This window comes from Anguilla anguilla, chromosome 12 (genome assembly GCF_013347855.1).
Source record: "Anguilla anguilla isolate fAngAng1 chromosome 12, fAngAng1.pri, whole genome shotgun sequence".
NCBI lineage: Eukaryota > Metazoa > Chordata > Actinopteri > Anguilliformes > Anguillidae > Anguilla > Anguilla anguilla.
In genome coordinates this window covers 42,022,594-42,042,593 of record NC_049212.1, presented here as the reverse complement: position 1 = coordinate 42,042,593, position 20,000 = coordinate 42,022,594, and the positions used below count along the sequence as shown (strand labels likewise).

Below are 20,000 nucleotides of genomic sequence, written 5' to 3'. Positions count from 1 at the left end.
CCCCCACCCCACCCGATTCATTTTCAAAAGCTGAAATATCTCTGTGGCTGCTAGTTTTTCCACTTTAGTGCTGAACGCTCTCTCCTGCTGTTAGCTGTTGGTGTGCAAATGTCCAAGTCTCTGGTTTAGACATTTAAGGTCTAAAAATCTGTCTTTCATGGGGGGGGTGAGGGGGCCGGGGGTAGGCAAGTAAATCCGCAGGGAGGACACATTACTCAGCACCGTGGAAAATCAGGCAGTAATTAGGGCACCTTTCCAACTCCGGGTGAAAAGCTGAAGAACGACCCCCCCCCAGGCCAGAAAGCCTTGATGTCTCCTGCGCTCTGGACAGAGGGAGGACAGCAGAGCCCCCAGCCCCCCAGCCCAGAGCCCCCCAGCACAGCCACGGCATATTAAAGCCAAACATGAACCCCACCCCGGGCCCGTTTGAAGGGGCAGGCTGAGTGACTGTGGCACGCTGGAGACGGGCCTGTTCATATTCTCTGTGTATTCATCCACACTTGACGGAGTGGGTAACTCACAAGGAATTTTGGCAGATAAAAACCAAAACCCTGTGGGGGGGGGGGCGAGAGGGGGGCGGGAGATGGCAGCAATTTAAGAGCACTTAAAGAGGAGTGTAAGAGCACAGCACTGCTCTGTGGAGTACACATCTCTAACACACACACTAGTGCACTTGCACTCACACACTCACACACTCACACACTCTCTCTCTCTCTCTCTCTCACACACACACACACACACTCACACACTCTCTCTCACACACACACACACTCACACACACACACTCTCTCTCACACACACTCACACACACTCACACTCACACTCACACTCACACTCACACTCACACTCACACTCACACTCACACTAGTGGACTCGCACTCACACACACACTTACACACTCACACACACACACACTAGTGCACTCGCACTCACACTAACACACACACTCACACACTAACACACACACTAGTGCACTCGCTCTCACACACTAACACACACACTCACTCACTCACTCACTCACTCACTAGTGCACTCGCACTCACACACACACTTACACACTCACGCACACTCACTAGTGCACTCGCACTCACACACACACTTACACACTCACGCACACACACTAGTGCACTCGCACTCACACTAACACTAACACACACACACACACACACTCACACTCACACACACACACACCTCCTCCCCGCAGGCAGTCTGACAGTGCTGGAACAGACTCTCCTCATCCAGGGAGACTCCTTACCCCCCCCGGCAGCCCACTGCTTAAACAGACAGCCCGCGTTCCTCGTTCCAGTCAAATGCAGAAGCCTGCGTTCCCCTCAGCTGAAGGATCCTGATTTAAATGTACGTGTGAGAGGTCAGCACCCCTCTCTTCCCCTGTGCTTGCACTGCATAAACTTCACTGTTACACAACACTCAGAATTAACCTCAGCAGCCGCCCCCCCCCCCACCCCCCACCCCACAGGGTCCACAGGAAGCTGCCCAGCCACAGAGCAGAGGGAGGGAGAGAACAGGAAGAGGGAGGAAGAGAGATGGAGGGAGGGAGGGAGGGTGGGAGAGAGAGACGGAGAGAGCCTGTTGGCAATGCATCACCTTGCAAACTCCGCCCAGAACAAAAGCCTCACAGTCCTGCTCCAATCACCATTCCACCTGCCTCCAATGAGCATCCGGTATGCAAATGAACCTCTCATCTGAGCCCTCCTCCTCTCCCTTTTCTTAAAGAGTTCCAGGACACTAGTGTCCACAGAAAGCAGTGCCTGTCATTGGCTGCCAGTGAAGAGAGTAACGCACCCAATCGCGTGCGTCTGTGCATCCCTGAACTGCACACAAGGGCCTTTCACAAAATGCTGCTTCTCTAGAAAGCGCTGCCAAGTCAACTCATCTTAATCTGCTGACAGAGCTTTATCCTTAAAGGCTTCAGAGAGGGTGTGTGTCTGTGTGTGTGTGTGTGTGTGTGTGTGTGAGACAGACTGTGCTCTGCCTCACACACAGATAAACACACACAGCATTTAGTTCCACTGTAAATGGTGTCTTTGGTGCATCTGTTTCCATGTTTCTCAGGATAGTTTCCTTATGAATTATCTGATGGTGAAGTGAACTCCATAACCGCATTACTTGGACCATCATCCAATAGTGGCACTTCATATTTTATCAACTGTGACATATACATATACACTTCATATCTTCCCATAAATGTGCATTGTTGATTGATTTCTTTTTAAATACCATGGACTTGCCACCCACCCCCCCCCCCCCTTTAACGTGGTCCCTGGGGACTGACCTCGGGTGTGTTCTTCTTGAACTCGCGGCTCTGGTCGATGAGACTCTTCCTGGACTGCTCGCTCTCATCCTGCCGATTGGCCAGTACTGTGGCGGTGGTGTCGAGTTCTCTCTGTGAAAAAGGGGAAACAGCGCACATGTAATTACACATCAGGCCAGAGGGGGCGCCCTATATGTGCACGAGCAAGCAAACAGCCGGGAGACCTGGAATAAGCTGGGAAGTCTCAGTCTCTCAGGCTCCTCAGCTCACACACACACTCAGCTCACACACACAAACCCCCCGTGCACCCAGGCGCTCAGATTTACCGCCTGCAGGAACACAGGGTCGCTCACATTACGGAGGGGGTGGGGGGGGCACTCAGCGGTTTCGTTGCCAGGCAACACACTCCGCAGAGACAACAATCAGAGCTACAGTAGACAGGGACTGGGGGAGAGCTGTGTGTGCACCCCACCCCTGTGTGAACAGTGTTACAGGCCTGCAGCGCCTGAACACTGGACCCAGCTGAACATTATTTACTGGCCATGTGATCAGCCAAAACAGCAGACTTATACCATCACCTGCACACAGACCAGACTAGAGCAGCCAGTCTTATAGGCACATCATTAGACACCCAAAGACTGTCTAATAACCCATACCTGCACAGAGTACCTGAGACTTACAGGCACATCATTACATTACAGGCATTTAGCAGACGCTCTTATCCAGAGCGACTTACACAACTTTTTACATAGCACTTTACATTGTATCCATTTATACAGCTGGATATATACTGAAGCAATGCAGGTTAAGTACCTTGCTCAAGGGTACAACGGCAGTGTCCTTAACCGGGAATCGAACCTGCGACCTTTCGGTTACAAGCGCAGTTCCTTACCCACTGTGCCACACTCCATCATTAGACACCTAAAGTTTGTCTAATAACCCATACCTGCACAGAGTACCTGAGACTTACAGGCACATCATTAGACACCTAAAGGCTGTCTAATAACCCACACCTGCACAGAGTACCTGAGACTTACAGGCACATCATTAGACACCTAAAGGCTGTCTAATAACCCACACCTGCACAGAGTACCTGAGACTTACAGGCACATCATTAGACACCTAAAGATCACTTAATGACCCATACCTGTACAGAGTAGCTCAGCTCTCGTACAGCCAGTTAAATCAACCAGCATTTCCTCCAGATGATAAATCCCTCTTTTATGAAACACAAATCCTAGTGCCAGCTTCCCAACTGTGATATAAAGACGCCATAAAAGCTTCTGGACTGGTGCCCACCAGGACGGCCTGGTTATTGATTTATTTCATCAAACACACAGTTCATTTCTGCTTTCATCCCAACAAGCGACAGGACTGCAGCTGAGCAGTCAGTCCATTCATACGATCCCCATCTCAGCTAACACGGGGCAAACAGCCAGCGACAGACGTCACTCAGTACCGCTCAGCTGAGTGAGAGAGAATGTGTGAGTGTGTGTGTGAGAGAGAGAGAGAGAGTGTGTGTGTGTGTGTGCACGTGTGTGTGTGTGTGTGTGAGTGAGTGCATGTGTGTATGTGTGTGTGTGAGACCCTCCAGTGATTTGAAATAAACAGAGAGAGTCAGAGAGAGGAAGAGGAGGAAGAGGAGGGAGAGGAGGGAGAGGAGGGAGAGGAGGGAGAGGAGGAGGAAGGCTCCCACCAGTTTCAGACTCTGGAGACTGATTAGCACACTCCTCCTCTTAAACCCATTCTGCGATCTGATTGGCTAAGCACTTCAGTTAGATTAGCAGGAGGGTTCCGCAGGCTAATTCCCCCTGACTGCAGAGAGATGTGTGTGTGTGTGTGTGTGTGTGTGTGTGTGTGTGTGTGTGTGTGTAGAGGGGTGTTTAATATAGTTCTGTAATTATCACACACCCCAAAGGCATCTGAGACCATGCATGCGTCACTGCTGCAGGACTGGCCTTGAGACAGACACACACACTCACACACACACACACACACACACTTTCTCTCTCTCTCTCTCTCTCTCACACACACACACACACACACACTCACACACACACACACACTTTCTCTCTCTCTCTCTCTCACACACACACACACACTTTCTCTCTCTCTCTCTCTCTCTCTCTCACACACACACACACACACACACACACTCTCAAACACATCCTGTGGGCCAGCCTGCCTCTCAGCCTTGCCAGGACAGCCGTTAGCATAGGAGAGAAGGTGGCGGTCCATAATGGCTTTATAACTCTGCTAATGGCAGCTGAGCTGGCCGAGGCAGCGGCGCTCGTCTCAGTTCATTTGTTGGGCAGCAAACGCTGATGGAGCAGATCAGAGCCGTCCCAGGGGAGACAGCAGCAGATGTGTGTGTGTGTGTGAGGCGTGTGTGAGGTGTGTGTGTGAGGCGTGTGTGTGAGGCGTGCGGGCTGTGTGTGTGAGGTGTGTGTGTGAGGCGTGTGTGTGAGGTGTGTGTGAGGCGTGCGGGCTGTTTGTGTGAGGTGTGTGTGAGGCGTGCGGGCTGTGTGTGTGAGGTGTGCGGGCTGTGTGTGTGAGGCGTGTGTGAGGTGTGTGCGGGCTGTGTGTGTGTGAGGCGTGTGCACCGCGTGTGCGAGGTGTGTGTGTGAGGCGTGTGTGGCGTGTGTGTGAGGCGTGTGTGTGAGGCGTGTGTGTGGCGTGTGTGTGAGGCGTGTGTGAGGCGTGTGTGGGGCGTGTGTGTGTGGCGTGTGTGTGAGGCGTGTGTGTGTGGCGTGTGTGTGAGGCGTGTGTGTGTGGCGTGTGTGTGGCGTGTGTGAGGCATGTGTGTGGCGTGTGTGTGTGGTGTGTGTGTGAGGCCTGTGTGCGAGGCGTGTGTGTGAGGCGTGTGCGGGCTGCGTGTGCGAGGCGTGTGTGTGGCGTGTGTGTGAGGTGTGTGTGAGGCGTGTGTGTGAGGTGTGTGTGAGGCGTGTGCGGGCTGCGTGTGTGAGGCGTGTGTGTGAGGTGTGTGTGAGGCGTGTGCGGGCTGTGAGTGTGAGGCGTGTGCGGGCTGCGTGTGTGAGGCGTGTGTGTGTGGCGTGTGCACCGCGTGTCAGGGGCGCGTCAGTGTTTTATTGGCAGTACAGAGGGGTACCGAAAAACCCTCACTGCACCCCAACATCCCGCCTCCCCCACTAACAAACCCCATCACTTTCCATTCCACACTTTCCATCATCTAACAGTCATCAGCAGCAGAGAAGTGGAAATGGGGGGTGGGGGGCGTCAAAGGGAACAGCCGTTACCCTGGCTGTGGAAGGGGGAACCCCCGCCCCCCCTCAGGATCAGGGAAGATTTGGGGAGCGGGCAGAGTTCCAGGGACTACCCCTGCAGTCCACACTGCAACACATCAGAGGCTCATCAGCACTGAGGAAACCTCTAATGAGGACCTGAGACAGCATACTGCCTGCAGCACAATGTCCTCACAAGCACTGTGTGTGTGTGTGTGTGTGTGTGTGTGTGCGCGCCTGTGCGTGTGTGTGTGTGCCCGTGCGTGTGTGTGTGTGTGTGTGTGCCCGTGCGTGTGTGTGTGTGTGTGTGCGCCCGTGCGTGTGTGCATCTGTACGTGTGAGTGCGTGTGTGTGCGTGTCAGTTTGTGCACACAAGCATGCACAAAGCACTGTGCAGCAACACACATTTTCAGTGGTGGGGGAAAAAAATGACTTGTGCGTGCGAACTGGTCACCATGGGTGAGCGATTTTAACAGACTTCCGCACATCAGTCAGACACAGAACTACATGCAAATACTCCACAGCTTGGGCTCTGTTTACGGGGAAAGTTAAATTTAGAGACTTCGTCAGTGCATTCCATCAGCATGCAGCTCCATCAGCAGATCCCACCACATCTTTACCCCGACGAGACCCCGTCGCCCCGTCCCCCCTGGCCCAGCAGGCCAGAGCAGCTTCACCAACATCCACACCGTCTACATCCCTAAAATCCCCAAACCCAGACGCAGCGCTGCAGTACGCTCAAAATCACTTCAGTGAGCCCAACCACGATACGGAGACATTTACGCTAAGCAGCGTGCGAAAAGTGCAACACTCAGCAAACGGTCATCAACACACTAAATGGTCAGGTGCCCACCCTGCGCTCACCCTGCGCTCACCCTGTGCCTCAGCACAGCTCTTGGTCAGGTGCCCACCCTGCGCTCACCCTGTGCCCCAGCACAGCTCCTGGTCAGGTGCCCAGCCTGCACTCACCCTGCGTCACCCTGTGCCCCAGCACAGCTCCTGGTCAGGTGCCCACCCTGCGCTCACCCTGTGCCTCAGCACAGCTCCTGGTCAGATGCCCACCCTGCGCTCACCCTGTGCCCCAGCACAGCTCCTAGTCAGGTGCCCACCCTGCGCTCACCCTGTGCCTCAGCACAGCTCCTGGTCAGGTGCCCACCCTGTGCCTCAGCACAGCTCCTGGTCAGGTGCTCACCCTGCGCTCACCCTGCGTCACCCTGTGCCCCAGCACAGCTCCTGGTCAGGTGCCCTCCCTGCGCTCACCCTGCGCTCACCCTGTGCCCCAGCACAGCTCCTGGTCAGGTGCCCACCCTGCGCTCACCCTGTGCCCCAGCACAGCTCCTGGTCAGGTGCCCACCCTGCGCTCACCCTGTGCCTCAGCACAGCTCCTGTTTGCCTTACGCAGGCCACTGAGCGTCGCACAAACCACTTTTATCACAGTCCCTCCAGTTTCAGCTCAAATGCGTGCCCCCGCCCCCCCCCCCCCATATGAAAGAAGGTGCTGTCGTTACCTCATATCACCCGTACCTAAGCCGCCCGGACATATGGGGGGTTTTACTTATTCACGGTCTGATCTGAAGAACAGCGGCTGCCTGATACACACTCCACAGTGCAGATCCACACTGCACTCCACAGTGCAGATCCACAGTGCAGATCCACAGTGCACTCCACAGTGCAGATCCACAGTGCACTCCACAGTGCAGATCCACAGTGCAGCTCCACAGTGCACTCCACAGTGCAGCTCCGCCAGCTCAACCTTCAGCAGAAGGGAGAAACCCAGCCGTGAGTTAAAAGGCCATGAAGCGCAGCAGCATGCAGGTGAGCACCTGCGTAAAGCACTCTGTGTGAAAACACACCCTCTAACTGCTCTCCAACGGCATGCTGGTCCTGCATGAAGCACACGCTACACACACACACCTGCACGCACACGCACACACACGCACGCACACACACACACATACACACGCACACGCACACACACACCTGCACGCACACGCACACACACGCACACAAACATATGCACACACACACCTGCACACGCACGCACACGCACATACACACATGCGCGCGCGCACACACACACACACACACACACACACACGCACACCTGCACACGCACACACACACACACAGTTATTTGTCCTAATTGGTAAGTGAGCACCAGCACAGGGCCGGAGTGCCCTCCAGACCTGCCCTTAGCCCCGCCCACTGGTTCCCATGCCAACTGCCCACAGTTACACTGCTCCAAGTCACATGACCAGGCAGCAGGCCGGGAGGAGGAGGCGCAGGAAACACGGTAGACGGGGAAGAGAAGCCGTCACACAGACACAATCAGACCCACCGCTGCACCCCCCCCCCACCGCCCCCCAGCGCCCCCACAGAGCGAACGCAATCAGCCACCACCGCCAAACCGCCATTCAGCGCCAGGCTTCCGCCAAACACCGCCCCAGACCAGGCGGGGCGGGGGGGAGGGGGGGAGACAGCGCTCATTAATCATAATTACATAAGCAGCACGAGGCGGATCACAACCAACCTGGAAACCCAATTATCCCTCCAGCTCACTGTAGAAACACTGCCACAGAGTGAAGGTGGGAGCTTGGTCTGTTCACTGTGCACTTCTCCCTGTTTAAAGCTCACAGTCTGGGGTTTATCGGTTCTTCGGGAACAAAGAGAGACAAGCTCCCCGAGTTCAGAAAAGTAAACGTTTAAATCAGGGAATTCAGGACTAAATGTCCCCTCAGGGTGACCTGAGCTCAGGTGAACCAGACAAATCTAATCAGCTCGAATGCAGGACTCAAAAAGGCTCTGTGCCGCAAGGTTAGCTTTTAGCATCAGCAGGCTTTGTAGGGTGTAGTGGCTACAACTTACAATCACGACATGACACGAAGGATGAGAATTATGAGGGACTGGCCTGTGCAGCCATCTTGGGATGATGAATGGAGTTGTGAGAGGAAGGCTGAAGGTTGAATAATGAGATGAGATGTTGACTAACGTTACTTCCCGTGTTTTCGTGAGTTAGCGCAGTCAGTCAGTCAGTCAGGGAGAGCGAGTCCAGCGTGCGTTCACCCCGCTGGCTGACTCTTTACCTGGGGCAGGTGTGCTCACACACAGGGGAACAGGGTTAGGGTTGGGGTTAGAAGCGGACCTGTCCTTGTTTACTCCGATACCCTTAGTGTCTGTGCCTAGAGCCTGTGTTAAAACAGCAGATGGGCTTAGAGCATCGCAGTGTTTACTCTGTCGTACGATAGCCCACACTACAGCGCTTTCTGACAAAATAAAGGCTTGTTTTCACCCGTTAGGGATTCAAAACCAGGCTGCGTGACCCAGCCCCACACAAAAACAGCGCCTCAACAAGATGAACCCCCCCCTCCCCCCAAAACAAAGCAACCCCCCCAGGCTGCGGAATGGGGCATGCCGGCGGTAAAGGCAGTGACCCTGCACCCCCATCAACCCCCACATTCCACTGATAACGCCCAGGACTGGCGGTGATGAATTACCCAGAATTCCTGCCTTCTTCGTAATGAAGGGGGAAGTGGGAACGGGTCTCATCTCAAAAACGCACGAACAACTGAGACAAGACAAAAGCAGGACGGGGGAAGGGGAGGGGAGAGAGAGATAAAGAGAGAGAGAGAGGAGAGGAGTGGATAACATACAGCCCAGCAGCAGCAGCTGCCTTACTGTTTTCACAGAGATGAGTTCTGACAGGCTTGATCCAGTCCAGGCCCTCGTTCCACACGCAGCAGCGGCTGATGTTCCAGGTACTGAGCCCATTACACACAGCTAATCTGCCTAATGAGCAGAGCAGGAGGGTTTACTGGTGCTCCAGCTGTTCCTCGCGATTAAGCTCACATCTCCAGCGCTCTCAGACCATCCGGTGCAGAGCTCCATGTGACCCGCGTGTAACGATGACAGCCAGCAGAGGGACTGGCAGGAGCAGATCAGATCTCCCCGTCACGGACCCGGGGAGAACGCCACGCTCTGATGAGCACACTGTAACCAGCCGGACCGCGGATCAGTCACATGACCCAGCTCTAACAGAACTTCTTCAGAATCGGCTGCACCTAGTTCTTGTTCAAACTTTCAGACAGTGAATCACAGACATGTGTGTATGTACAGCGTGGACAAGAGCCATCACATAAACACCCCCCCCCCCCCAACTACCTATGGAGAAAACCATGACTGGTGTTGAAAGTTTGAAGTTTAGAGACAAGTCTGATTCCCACAAGCCCATGTTTCTCCACTCACTTAAGCTGTGCAGTGTTACAGGGAGAGGATACTTTAACCGTCTGGAAGACAACAACACAGGCCCTATACAGGTGTGCAGACTGGTCTGGAATTGCCACAGGGTTACTGAGCATATAATGGTGTGCGTTGGCATTCTGATACACAGTCAGAGGCTAAAGCTCTTTGCACAAACACAACCAGCTGCTTCAATCAGAAAACAGTACCAGCGAGAAGGCGTTAGAATCAGGGCTGGGGTATTTCACCAGGTTCTCTCAGTGATTATACGCTGATTTTTCTGTTTACTCCAGGACACTTTATTTTTGTGTTTGTGTGTGTGTGTGTGTGTGTGTGTGTGTGAATGTGTGTGTGTGTGAGTGTGTGTGCGTGTGTGTGTGTGTGAATGTGTGTGTGTGTGAGCGAGTGTGTGTGTGTGTGTGTGTGTGCTAGTACGCATGTGTGTACAGTCTGGGTCAGCCTCTCGGGGCAGTGTGTGTGTGTGTGTGCAGTGGGGTGTACGGGTAACACAAACAGGGCCTTATCTGCAGTAATACAGGCCCTTATCTGATGCGCTGCTGCTGCACGTATTTGCATTCTGACGCAGGGAGAGCACGTTTACTCTCAACACACTCATTTATCCAGAGCACAGAATTATCACTCAGACGGAATACTAGCAGAGCTGGGAGCAGTGAATGAACAGAGAACCTTTTCTGAGTTAAAGAAAAGAGGGGGGTGTGGGGGGGGGGGGGCGGTGTGGAGGGTGTGGGGGGGGGGGGGGGGGCATAAGAACAATAACAGGCCGGCGATTGTTGCCGTGTGAGACACAGATGTGCTGCGTGACTTCCACAGAGGCACGGGGGTGGGGTGGGGTGGGGTGGGGTTGGGTGGGGTTGGGACTCCAACACGTCTCTCACAGCATCTCCTGGCTTGCGTTTTCCCACAATTCCCTGTTTTAAAGAGGAAGTGGGTCAAGCGAGACGCGGGCTCAGAGATCACTGCTCCGGCGTCTCTGCAGCTCAAACCCACGCCCGCGTCCGTCCCAACGGCAGGAGCAGCTTTCAGAGCGCTATTAGCACACAGGCTATCAGGCTATTATGGCGCTGATAAGCCTGACATCACAGTCAGACCAGCGCTAGCTTCATATGCAAACTCAGCTAGCAGCTGATTGGTTTAATAGCCAATGCTATAATTTCAGCCAATGTTTTGAGCTTTTATTGCCTGCTCCAAAACTGGGACAGGACATGAAACGTGCTGAGCATGCACAGTAAAAACTCAGGGGCCCCAAATGTCAGTTATCGAAGGAAACTGAGGCCCCTCCCCTCCGTAGATTACTCTGCATAAACAGGAGCAAATGAGTAGATAAGCAACAATGGGGCCATTATAGACACACGGCCATCATAAAGGCTCCTTCTTAAAGGGACAGCGTCACATTTACACCACAGTCACTGCAACAGCACTGCAGACTACAGAATGAGACTCACAGGAGAGCTTCTCAGAGACAGGGACAGAAAAACATGCCTTTCCCGCACGAAGGCAACGCAAATAAACTTCCCTGCACATTCCGGCACCTTCTTTTAACATATTTTTCCAACAATGTACAAACTACTGAACGTCATTTGAGACCGCTTCACAGGTCCAAAGCAATAAAGAACATTACTGCAATGTACTGAGACAGTAGGAGGGCACTTTGGTTTTCCAATTACTTTTGTCCCTGCAAAAATACATTACAAACACTGCTATAGCAAACACATGGATAAACCCCAGGCAGACTGTACGTTTCACTAATCCAGAACAGTCCGCTGTTGTGGGACTGTAGGGGGCGCTGGCGAGCGCGGGCAGCGAGAGGTACTCAGCGATGCCGTGAGGCTCCCAGACGCGCCTCGCAGACTGGAATGCTGGGATATCTGCCTGGGCGATAGGATCGCCGGGCACTGAACCGGCTCCCCGAGGGATAAGAGCCTGACGCTACACAGCCGCGCACCGTCCAGAACGGAACATCACCCCACCCGTCCCAGAGCTACATCTGCTCTCCTCTCCCCTGTCCCGCCACCAGTGCACTGACAAACCCTCAAACAGCCAGACCAGAGTAACAGAGCAGTGCACTGACAAATCCTCAAACGGCCAGACCAGAGTAACAGAGCAGTGCACTGACAAACCCTCAAACAGCCAGACCAGAGTAACAGAGCAGTGCACTGACAAACCCTCAAACAGCCAGACCAGAGTAACAGAGCAGTGCACTGACAAACCCTCAAACAGCCAGACCAGAGTAACAGAGCAGTGCACTGACAAACCCTCAAACAGCCAGACCAGAGTAACAGAGCAGTGCACTGACAAACCCTCAAACAGCCAGACCAGAGTAACAGAGCAGTGCACTGACAAACCCTCAAACAGCCAGACCAGAGTAACAGAGCAGTGCACTGACAAACCCTCAAACAGCCAGACCAGAGTAACAGAGCAGATCACTGACAAACCCTCAAATGGCCAGACCAGAGTAATAGAGCAGTGCACTGACAAACCCTCAAACAGCCAGACCAGAGTAACAGAGCAGTGCACTGACAAACCCTCAAACAGCCAGACCAGAGTAACAGAGCAGTGCACTGACAAACCCTCAAACAGCCAGACCAGAGTAACAGAGCAGTGCACTGACAAACCCTCAAACAGCCAGACCAGAGTAACAGAGCAGTGCACTGACAAATCCTCAAACAGCCAGACCAGAGTAAAAGAGCAAAACACTGACAAACTTTCAAATGGCTGCACGGTGTCGGAACCAAAGTAGAAAAGTTCTTTAAAAAAGAGCAGTTGTAACAGGGACAGAGATTAATGAGGCACAGATGGTGAACGCGGACACAGACGGGGGGGTTTGGGGGGGGGGGGGGGGGGTCACGTCAGCTGAAGGGACAGCGAGACGGATCGTCGGCTGCGGTCAAGGTCAGCGTCATCAGCATCTGCTCTTAAGAGCATCAGACATGGGGGGGGGGGGTGAGCGCATCGGGGAAATACAGAGCAGGAAGCAGACTGATGGAGGGCTCCTCATCCTGGCCCAGATGAACGAGGTGTAGAGAGAGGGGCGCTGTTATTTCGGCTGGCTGAGATGGGCCCCTTATCTCTGCATTCCCCCCCCCAGTGAAAACCAGCAGAGCCCTGGCTTGGAGATGGATTAGGTCTGTGACCAGCAGCATCAGATAAACCTGATGGGGGGGGGGGGGGGGGGGGAAGAAAGGAGAGAAAGGAGGGAGGGGGATGGGACAATCCCAGTCGGTGGGGGGGGGGATAGGGCTCTAGAGCACAGTGGGATGTGGGGGGGGGGATAGAGCTCTAGAGCACAGTGGGATGTGGGGGGGGGGGGATAGAGCTCTAGAGCACAGTGGGATGTGGGGGGGGGGATAGAGCTCTAGAGCACAGTGGGATGTGGGGGGGGGGGGATAGAGCTCTAGAGCACAGTGGGATGTGGGGGGGGGGGATAGAGCTCTAGAGCACGGTGGGATGTGGGGGGGATAGAGCTCTAGAGCACAGTGGGATGTGGGGGGGGGATAGAGCTCCAGATCCAGGCAGCTGGCATTAACACACAGGCACCAGAACACAACCACAGCCACTCAGTCTCTCACATTTTCACATCTACCCTTCCTTTTCTACCCACAGAAGATCAGGCTGGTGTGGAAGCCAGGAGATGGCCGATACCACAGTCTATGAGCTCAGGTAAAACCCACCTGTACAGCGTCTCTCTCTCTCTCTCCCTAAACTCTGAGCGTGTAGCCCAGGGCCTGGACCCCAGGGCATCATCACGCTTCAGTTACCCCTCAGCCCTGCAGCCCATCACACTGCTCATAGCCCAGCATCCTCACACCACCTCCTGCACATGCTCAGTGTGGCGCTACAGGCTATGCTGCAGGTCTGCATACTTACAGCTGCCATCGGCCGTGCTAACGAGCTAACGCTGCTGCTCTTCGCAGATGCTGTGTAGGTCAAGAGCATCGGCTCAAAGACTCCACACAAAGGAAGGAGAAAAGGATAGGACGCGGTGAGGGAAGTGTGTTCGGGAGAGGGGCGGGGCCCTGTCCTGGCCCCTCCCACTCTTGACCCCACTTTCACTCAAACACCAAAGACAGAGCGTTCTGCTACATTTGGAACTTTCCTCCCACTGAGCAGGAAGTTGAGCTGGGAGCATCGCCTCCGCTGGTCTGGTGATAGGATACTGCACTGCAGAGTGAAAGCACGTGATTGGCCGTGGTATAAAGGCCCTCTCAGACACCGTAACCAGCCAGGTTCTGCCCTTGGATGCTCAGTCACAGCTCTGTTTGAGAAGCTCACGCGTTTGGATGCTCAGTCACAGCTCTGTTTGGATGCTCAGTCACAGCTCTGTTTGAGAAGCTCAGGTGTTTGGATGCTCAGTCACAGCTCTGTTTGAGAAGCTCACGCGTTTGGATGCTCAGTCACAGCTCTGTTTGGATGCTCAGTCACAGCTCTGTTTGGATGCTCAGTCACAGCTCTGTTTGGATGCTCAGTCACAGCTCTGTTTGGATGCTCAGTCACAGCTCTGTTTGAGAAGCTCAGGTGTTTGGATGCTCAGTCACAGCTCTGTTTGAGAAGCTCACGCGTTTGGATGCTCAGTCACAGCTCTGTTTGAGAAGCTCACGCGTTTGGATGCTCAGTCACAGCTCTGTTTGAGAAGCTCACGCGTTTGGATGCTCAGTCACAGCTCTGTTTGAGAAGCTCACGCGTTTGGATGCTCAGTCACAGCTCTGTTTGGATGCTCAGTCACAGCTCTGTTTGGATGCTCAGTCACAGCTCTGTTTCAGAAGCTCACGCGATGCTTTATTTGCCCGCGCTGGCAGCGACTCATCCGCCCACTTCCTGAACACGGCCTCGCGGCCAGACCATAATGATCCGGGCAGCCAGCCAACCGGCAGCAGAGCAGCCTCCACTACCGGCTCCATTCAGGAAAACCAGAGGAGAGGAACAAACACGCGTCTGCACAAACACGTCCATCTCAGAGTGAGCAGTGCTGAGCTGGACGCGCGTCTCCCACCCCTGAACCCGCCCCTGTCCCCCGCTCCCCTGCCCCCCCACCCCCCCTCACACTCCGGCCATCTTTAACCCACATTCTGCTTCAGTTAGTACATGAGTAAGGAGGCTTTGCTCCATTTGAAGCTCGACAGAACAGCCCACATACTGAAAGCTGGTACCCAAGCAAAATGAAATGTTTACATGTTCTTATCAGAAAAAGACCCGCAGGCTCATTATGTGCTGACATTTCAGCCACCGATGGAAAAACAAAACACATGCCAGCGTCTCCCACATCACACCCAAACCATTAAGCTTCCACCACTGCTTCAGAATCAAGACACTAAGACAACTTTCAACAATTAAGAAAAATCCTATCATAACATCTACACAACGTACCAGGGGGCTCACAGGAGGACGGAGGTGTACGGGACAGTGAGGGAGGACGGGACAGTGAGGGAGTACGGGACAGTGAGGGAGGGGACAGTGAGGGAGGGGACAGTAAGGGAGGGGACAGTGAGTATGGGACAGTGAGGGAGTGCGGGACAGTGAGGGAGTATGGGGCAGTGAGGGAGGACGGGACAGTGAGGGAGGACGGGACAGTGAGGGAGGACGGGACAGTGAGGGAGTATGGGACAGTGAGGGAGTACGGGACAGTGAGGCTGTATGGGACAGTGAGGGAGTATGGGACAGTGAGGGAGTACGGGACAGTGAGGCTGTATGGGACAGTGAGGGAGTATGGGACAGTGAGGGAGGACGGGACAGTGAGTACGGGACAGTGAGGGAGGGGGCAGTGAGGGAGTACGGGACAGTGAGGGAGTATGGGACAGTGAGTACGGGACAGTGAGGGAGTACGGGCAGCAGCCGCTGCTCTTAAAACCTTCAGGATTTAGCAGACCGCAGAAACACACCCACATTGTGAGGACCCGTCTGAGGCAGGACCCACACAGGCCCTGCATCCCTCCTCTCTCTGCACCCGGCTGGGGGAGGAAGGAGCCAGTAACACCTCAGTCCTCATTACCTCAATAATGCATGAGACCGGCTGCAGGCTCCAGACAGCGCTGGCAGAGATGTAAAGTATTTATCAGGAGCAGAGCTGCCGGCAGAGTCGATTGAGCTCGCTCCCCCCCCCCCCCCCCGCCCGTACCCCCCCACGGCCTCACCTCATCTCACCCTCTAGCGACCAATGGGCTCATTTACCCCTCAGACTGCACACCTTTTAGATCAAATGCTGCTTTAAATGAAAGAGCCTAACCAGCTAGCGGTATTCAAGCTCCGCGCTTCTGGACTAAGGCCAGTGGGGGGGGGGAGACAGGGGTGAGGGAGCATGCAGAGGGGAAGGTGGGGGGGCAGAAGGGAGGTAGAGGGAGCAGAGGGGAAGGTGGGGGGGCAGGGGGGAGGTAGAGGGATTCCCCATTTGTTGGACGCACTCCAGTGAACACTGCTTGGAATGCAGGAACCACAATGTCAGCCTAAAAGAGGAAAAGTTTGTCTGGTCTGCGGTCTCCCTCTCCCTCCCCCTCCCTCCCCCTCCCCATCCGTCTCCCTCCCTCCCTCTCTCTGCTCCTCCTCCCTCCCTCCCTCTCTCTCTCCGCGTGAGCGTAATTACAGGCGCGACAGAACCACCCGGATCTCTCGGCTCCGTTTCCACAACTGAGGCCCACAGGGTGGGAGGAGCCGTCAAATCAAACAGCGATTCGCCACGGAGTTTCCCCATCCTGCTCTGAGCGTGACCGTCCCACTGGAAACGGAGAGGGAATCACTGCAGGGCCCCGTGTGTGCAGTATTAAAAGCAGCTGAGCAGCTGTTCTGATGAGCAGTGTTAGATGTGCTTTGACCCACAGAGCCCCTGGGCAGGCCCGGCCCACAGCAGCACGTTCAGTACAGGACCGCTGATAACACCCCCGAATGGGGAGCCTGACTGGGGGACTGGGAGACAGCCCACCTGAACTGACTCATCACTGTGATGACAACGGAGAAGCAGGAGCCACGCCAACGCCCAATCAGAACAGGCCAAATTCCCCTCAACAGAAGCCTCCATTTCACAGCCAAATCCAGCTGTTTCAGCTCCCATCTTACAGACAAATCCAGCTGTTTCAGCTCCCAGCTTACAGACAAATCCAGCTGTTTCAGCTCCCATCTTACAGACAAATCCAGCTGTTTCAGCTCCCATCTTACAGACAAATCCAGCTGTTTCAGCTCCCATCTTACAGACAAATCCCAATACAGCTGACTCAGCAGCCACTGAGGACACAGTGTATGTCTGAACAGTTAAGCTGGGCAGAGAGGCCTGTCTCCAAGATAAAAGCATCCCAACAGATCAGCCAAACCATCGGCAATGTTTTAAAATGGCTATTTATTAAATCCAGCTGAAACATGAGAGACGGCACACTGGAGACGGTATGAGAGGCAGGTGTCCTGGGCTGACCCAGAGTCCAGTCCTCCGCACGGCAGGAGATTTTACACAGCCCAAAGAGCACCTCCACTCCACACAACCCAAAGAGCACCTCCACTCCACACAACCCAAAGAGCACCTCCACTCCACACAACCCAAAGAGCACCTCCGCTCCACACAGACCAAAGAGCACCTCCACTCCACACAACCCAAAGAGCACCTCCACTCCACACAGCCCAAAGAGCACCTCCACTCCACACAGCCCAAAGAGCACCTCCACTCCACACAGACCAAAGAGCACCTCCACTCCACACAGACCAAAGAGCACCTCCGTTCCACACAGACCAAAGAGCACCTCCACTCCACTCCACACAGACCAAAGAGCACCTCCACTCCACTCCACACAGACCAAAGAGCACCTCCACTCCACTCCACACAGACCAAAGAGCACCTCCACTCCACTCCACACAGACCAAAGAGCACCTCCACTCCACACAGACCAAAGAGCACCTCCGCTCCACACAGACCAAAGAGCACCTCCACTCCACACAACCCAAAGAGCACCTCCACTCCACACAGACCAAACAGCACCTCCGCTCCACACAGACCAAAGAGCACCTCCGCTCCACACAGACCAAAGAGCACCTCCACTCCACACAGACCAAAGAGCACCTCCACTCCACACAGCCCAAAGAGCACCTCCGCTCCACACAGACCAAAGAGCACCTCCACTCCACTCCACAGACCAAAGAGCACCTCCACTCCACACAGCCCAAAGAGCACCTCCACTCCACTCCACACAGCCCAAAGAGCACCTCCACTCCACTCCACACAGCCCAAAGAGCACCTCCACTCCACTCCACACAGACCAAAGAGCACCTCCACTCCACACAGCCCAAAGAGCACCTCCACTCCACACAGCCCAAAGAGCACCTCCACTCCACACAGCCCAAAGAGCACCTCCACTTCACACAGACCAAAGAGCACCTCCACTCCACATGGACCAAAGAGCACCTCCACTCCACACAGACCAAAGAGCACCTCCACTCCACACAGACCAAAGAGCACCTCCGTTCCACACAGACCAAAGAGCACCTCCACTCCACTCCACACAGACCAAAGAGCACCTCCACTCCACACAGACCAAACACCTCCACTCCACACAGCCCAAAGAGCACCTCCACTCCACTCCACACAGACCAAAGAGCACCTCCGCTCCACACAGACCAAAGAGCACCTCCACTCCACACAGACCAAAGAGCACCTCCACTTCACACAGACCAAAGAGCACCTCCACTTCACACAGACCAAAGAGCACCTCCGCTCCACACAACCCAAAGAGCACCTCCGCTTCACACAACCCAAAGAGCACCTCCACTCCACACAGACCAAAGAGCACCTCCACTCCACACAGACCAAAGAGCACCTCCGCTCCACACAACCCAAAGAGCACCTCCACTCCAAACAGACCAAAGAGCACCTCCGCTTCACACAACCCAAAGAGCACCTCCGCTTCACACAACCTAAAGAGCACCTCCACTCCACACAGACCAAAGAGCACCTCCACTCCACACAGACCAAAGAGCACCTCCACTCCACACAGACCAAAGAGCACCTCCACTCCACACAGCCCAAAGAGCACCTCCACTCCACACAGCCCATATGTAACTCTCACGAGGCAAGGGCACCATTCTGCTGTCCTTCTGGCACCATTCTGTTTCTGAGTCATTCGCAGTATCCGTGTTTTACTCCCAGTTCCCAGGAAACTGCACAGTTCTAAGAAACGCGAGGTTGGAAAGTTAGAATACATCACTGATCTCATTATTAAGGCTATCTTACAAGGGACAGATTTCAAAGAAGACACCAGATGTAGAAAACAGGGAATCCTAGCACAAACACAAAACATTCTAATGACTGATTTCTTACGGATTAATTCTGTACTTTATCTTTGTAACAAACTGGAAGGCGAGCTTTTCAGCAGCAGAAGCTGGGCAAGCAGTGACATTACTCTCCCCAAAGCTGCAGAGAAACAGTACTGTCTCTCTCTTTTTAAGTGTAAAATGTTTACATCCACCCAATGAACATGTTCCCCAGCTGAGCTCAGAATCCCCAGCTGAGCTCAGAATCCCCAACTGAGCTCAGAATCCCCAGCGGAGCTCAGAATCCCCAGCTGAGCTCAGAATCCCCAGCGGAGCTCAGAATCCCCAGCGGAGCTCAGAATCCCCAACTGAGCTCAGAATCCCCAGTGGAGCTCAGAATCCCCAGCTGAGCTCAGAATCCCCAGCTCAGCTCAGAATCCCCAGCTGAGCTCAGAATCCCCAGCGGAGCTCAGAATCCCCAGCTGAGCTCAGAATCCCCAGCTGAGCTCAGAATCCCCAGCTGAGCTCAGAATCCCCAGCTGAGCTCAGAATCCCCAGCTGAGCTCAGAATCCCCAGCTGAGCTCAGAATCCCCAGCTGAGCTCAGAATCCCCAGCTGAGCTCAGAATCCCCAGCTGAGCTCAGAATCCCCAGCTGAGCTCAGAATCCCCAGCTGAGCTCAGAATCCCCAGCTCAGCTCAGAGACCAGAGGAGAGGAGAGGGCCTGTGGCCCCCAACTTACTGAGGCTTTCCCTGATATTAACAGCAGCCCACTCCATAGCACCAATACTGTGTGTGTGTGTGCGTGTGTGTGTGTGTCCATGTGTCTGTGTGTGCGTGTCCATGTGTGCGTGTCCGTGTGTGCGCGTCCGTGTGTGCGCGTCCGTCCGTGTGTCTGTGTGTGTGTGTCCATGTGTGTGTGTGTGTGTGTGTCTGTGTGTGTCCATGTGTCTGCGTGTGCGTGTCCGTGTGTGTGCGTCCGTGTGTGTGTCTGTGTGTGAGTGTGAGTGTCCG

The 20,000-nt window shown here is 54.4% G+C and overlaps 1 protein-coding gene across 3 annotated transcripts in view; it reads right to left on the bottom strand.

The window, feature by feature from the left end:
- Positions 1-20,000, bottom strand: part of cux1b (cut-like homeobox 1b) — a 91,760-nt gene that overhangs the window by 59,790 nt on the left and 11,970 nt on the right. For all 3 annotated transcript variants that reach the window (XM_035384512.1, XM_035384513.1, XM_035384514.1), the window contains exon 2: positions 2,294-2,404. In XM_035384512.1, the coding sequence (XP_035240403.1) occupies positions 2,294-2,404 (111 nt within the window). The remainder of the gene's footprint in view (positions 1-2,293; positions 2,405-20,000) is intronic.